This window comes from Dendronephthya gigantea, unplaced genomic scaffold (assembly GCF_004324835.1).
Source record: "Dendronephthya gigantea isolate DGI-Jeju-01 unplaced genomic scaffold, DenGig_1.0 000088F, whole genome shotgun sequence".
NCBI classification, from domain to species: domain Eukaryota; kingdom Metazoa; phylum Cnidaria; class Anthozoa; order Malacalcyonacea; family Nephtheidae; genus Dendronephthya; species Dendronephthya gigantea.
Window position 1 is genome coordinate 575,961 of NW_021163098.1, and position 4,430 is coordinate 580,390.

Below are 4,430 nucleotides of genomic sequence, written 5' to 3' on the forward strand. Positions count from 1 at the left end.
TCAACCTGAGGGAAATAACCTATGTAGATAGACTAGACGATTTTAAAAACAGTTGCGATATATCTGATAAGACCTTTGGCCTTTTTCGTGTTTGACTGCGAGGTGTTGTGACTGAAAACTATATAGTTGCGTTTACGTACATTGGAGAACACACTAATTTTGTAAACAAGAAACAATATACATAATTATATTTAAGTACTTGAGGCAATAAATTGTGAAATCTTGTCGTATATAACCTTTTTGGTTCGTTTTTCGCTAAAACGATGTCGATTTACTTACCAAACTTCCTCTTGATATTTGCTAACGCTCTCCGGAAGTGATGACGCTTGGCCAACGCATGTGATAAAAGGGAGTAATAAGTTTCATATTTGCATAATCTGATATTAACTCCTAAGAAAACAAAACCATGGCGTTATCATCTTGTATACTGTCACGATCTTTCTATCCTCGTCAATTCTTCAGATATTCTTGTTCCCTGATAACCAAGACACGGCGTTCATCGACCGTTGAGTTGCCATCAGAGAAGACAGCAGTGCTGCCGTTCGAAAAAATTCCTGGCGTAAGAGGAACAATACGAAATGTTTTGCATCATACGTTTAGTGAAGGCAACTATTTTGAAAAAGCATCGAAACGCTTTGAAAGATTTGGTCCAATTTACAGCGAGAGAGTCCTCGACACCTGGATTCTAAACATCAATGATTTGGATTCCGCAGCGATGATTTTGCGTAATGAGGGTGCATTTTCAAGGCGGCCAGGTCTCGACGACGTTCCCGAGATTGACGACGAAAACAAAGGTATGGGGTTGCTTTCAAACAAATATGAAAGATGGTATCCAGAAAGATCATTGCTGTCAGCAAGGATGCTGCGTCCTAAGGAAGTCAGAGAATCACATCCTGTACTGAACGAAATAGCAAACGAATTCGTACAGGGATTGAAATCAATCGCACAATCTGACGGAACGGTGAACAATATTAGAGAGGAGTTATCATATTGGAGTGTAGATTCATCTGTCTCGTTTCTGCTCGATCACCGTCTCGGTTTCCTCAATCGTCGCACAGACCCGCTGGCAGCTGAGTTTACACATGCGGCCGAATCTATGATCGAAAATGCCGCAAGCCTGTTTCTTACTTTTCCTATCAACAAATACATCAAAACCCCGTCTTATTATCGGTTTCGGAAATGCAAGAATAAAGTTCAGGCCCTTGGTATGGACATAATCGAAGAGGCATTAGCAGCGAGGCAAGAACGAGAGAAAGGCGGTATTGAGAAACAGTTTTTGCTTGAGTACCTACAAGCGATGGGTAAAAGTAAACAACAAATAATGGCGATCATCACAGGGTTAATAGCAGGTAGCGTTGATACTACCGGCACACAAAGTTTGTGGCTATTGTACCATCTTTCTCGTCATCAAGACTGCCAGGAACGGCTGTATCAGGAGCTTGTTTCTGCCCTCGGCACAGACGAGGAATTGTCGGCAAAAAAGTTTCCGTCACTTTTGAAAGCAGTAGTGAAAGAATCACAACGCATCTATCCTGTGGCCGCGTCAGCGATTGGGCGGGTGCTTGAAAACGATGTAGAGCTCAAAGGCTACCATATTCCAGCTGGTGTGAATATCGTTATTCACGAACATTTAATGATGCTTAATGAGCGATATTATGGCAAAGACGCGAAGCAGTTTGTGCCTGAACGATGGCTGCGCGATGAAATTTCTGGAAAGAAGAAAGATGTTAATGCATTTGCGTACCTGCCATTCGGATTTGGTGTGCGAATGTGCCTTGGACGGAGAATGGCTGAGTTAATGATGTATACTTTGATAAGCAAGATTCTACTTAATTATCGTTTGGAATACGCTGGAAAAACCGAGGTGAAAAAATGCAGTTCAGGAGGTCTAATGAAGCCAGACAAACCAATCATTATAAAATTTTTACCGAGAGAAAAGAACATGATTTAGGTAGCCTTGTGTAAGTAATACTTATTTATGTCTGCTTGCAAATAGCATCGAACGTCCGGGGGAGAGGAAAATTTCCTGGGACACCGGCGCACACTGTAGGAAACAGCTAAGCTAAGCCTCAATCGTGACTGTCAGCTGAGTTGCTCCTCAATTGAGTGTGCTATGTCGTATTCTGCGTTTTCTGGCAGGCGTGCTATCGGCGTCAGATATTAAACATGTTGAATAATTTTGTGCACGAGTGAACATTTCCTGAGTGATTTTCATAACTTAAGTGGGAGCAAAGAACTCAATAGTTGCTGAATTAATACTGGCGGGTTTACTGACAAACTGATTAGCGGGTTTTGGGCCTGATGATCCCTGTCTACACGACGTACGGTGTTCTGAATAACCCATTAACTCATTTTTTGGTGCCGACGGGAACGGATGCATTTAAGGCCTGTTTCAGACGTCGAACTTTTTATGTGCTTATAACCTAGTATTAATCAGCTAAAGTATTTGTTTAAGTTCATTTGCATTTGCGTCTGAAACGGGTCTAACTAAAAATCACATATAACAAAAATCTTTTCTGTTTTAGAGTTAACAACGTTCCCTTGCGGGTATTAAGGGGTTTTCTGGTTGGAGTCAGCTAACAGACAGTGGATTGCTTGTGAGCAGATTGAAGCTAATTATATCCTAATGTCTGAGATTATGATTTAACATTGTGTCAATAAGTCAAATTTTGTTCTGCATGATCGATCGAGCTTTATTTCTCCCTAGCAATGTTTGTCTCACATACAAATGTAAATATTATACATCAAAGTCATCAAGCCATATTACTTCAAGTTTTATTAGACTTTGTACCCCGTTAATCCATTGCTGTAATGTCATTACTGAAAAGATTAGCTTGAAAAACCCGCCAATATTACTTCGAGTGTTATATAAGTTTATTATGAATATTATATATTTTTAAAAGTTGATGCTAAGACTATTAAACAATGTTCACAATAACTTTATATGATGATGCATATAAATTGTGATCAAACCTTAATGCTTTCTGAGACACTTGAACTGATATTGTATGTCGTGCTTTGTCGTTGCGTAGAGAAGCACACACTTCCAATATCCGATATTTGATAAGTTGATTCTTATCAGAAGGAAAAATTGCTATCGAAGTTACATAATTTAACTGCAAAATGGAAGAGCCAGTAGCATAGGGTAATTAAGGTTGATTAAATAATATACCTGTCATGATTATACGACAAACTTTGATATTGTTTCAATTTATTCAATGTAACAACAATAAAGCTGACAAGAATAGATTGTATGAACAAGTCAATCGTAGTGCCGAGCAAAGGGTGTGTAATACAGCTACAATGATGTAGTTAATAAGTTACTTCAGCTTTGTAAGGCTTTTTAACGGTGTGGCCCCCCCGAAAAAATTTGGCCTCCGAGGGCCAAATATCCTAGCAAATATACGCCCCCATTCGGAAATTTGGCCCACCTCTAAAAAACATAGTGTACCTCAACATTTTAGAGCTAGAGAACCGTTAAGTGTATAAAAGTTTTAAGTGTCTAAAGTCTGTCTAGCTGTATTCTTGTTTGTGTTCCAACTTACAAATAACACTGACGGATTTTATATGGCGCATGTAACCTTGTTTTCGTGTTTGCCGATTGTTTTTAAACGTTTTTATGCAAATTCGTATTAATTACTCCCTAAATGTTAGCCGGACGCACATGCACATTAGCACCTTCGCCAACGCATGTTGTCATCGCTTGCTCTTTGTTATTCTGACAAATTTTATAGTAGGATCAGAAGTGGGGAAAGTTCTAAAGTTATTTCTCCTATTTATGTGTTATGATGTGCAAACTAACAAACTCATTGCTTTATCTATTATATAGCATGATGGAAAATTAATTTAGATATATAAGCATAGTTCACTATACCAAGTCTAAGTGGTTTTACCAAGTCTAGATAGATAGTTTATCAAAGCAATTACATTGGAGCTTATAATCGCTGAATTGCATTAGTTTTAAAGAATTGGAATGAACACTGCACGGGTAGCAGCGCTTTCATTGTTATAAATGTGAACTGAGTCATATAAGAAGCCGATAAACTTATGAAAGCACCGCTCTATAGCTAGGTTGATAATCAATAAATTTTCATTGCCTTGGTGTAAACGTTCATATAAGAACTATGCAATGTTTATGGATGTTTATGCATGCATGCGTATAAAAGCGGAAGGAAATATCGTTGTTCTTAAAATGTCGATATCTTGTTAGATCTTGCCAAAAATAATCGCCACACGGGAGTCGGTGAATTCCAGTCCTACAAATCAATCTAATAATTATTCTCTTCAACAAACTTTAAGTAAGCGAGGTCTTGTGATAGCATGTCTAAATATTAATAGCTTAGTTGCGCATATTGATCAACTTAGGATCTTCCTCGACACTTATAAAATTGATATACTAGCAATCAATGAATCTAAATTGGATTACACAA

The 4,430-nt window shown here is 38.3% G+C and overlaps 1 protein-coding gene across 1 annotated transcript; it reads left to right on the forward strand.

Moving 5' to 3' along the window:
* The first annotated feature begins 391 nt into the window (after positions 1 to 391).
* LOC114533275 (cytochrome P450 27C1-like) lies at positions 392 to 3,234 on the forward strand. The gene is made up of 2 exons (XM_028554777.1): positions 392 to 1,961; positions 2,526 to 3,234. The coding sequence occupies exon 1, from the start codon at positions 407 to 409 to the stop codon at positions 1,949 to 1,951; it is 1,545 nt and encodes a 514-aa protein (XP_028410578.1). The 5' UTR covers positions 392 to 406; the 3' UTR covers positions 1,952 to 1,961; positions 2,526 to 3,234.
* Positions 3,235 to 4,430: the final 1,196 nt, after the last annotated feature.

Excerpts from the sequence above, each read along its gene's own strand:
- LOC114533275 (XM_028554777.1), top strand. The coding sequence starts at position 407 with ATGGCGTTATCATCTTGTATACTGTCACGATCTTTCTATCCTCGTCAA.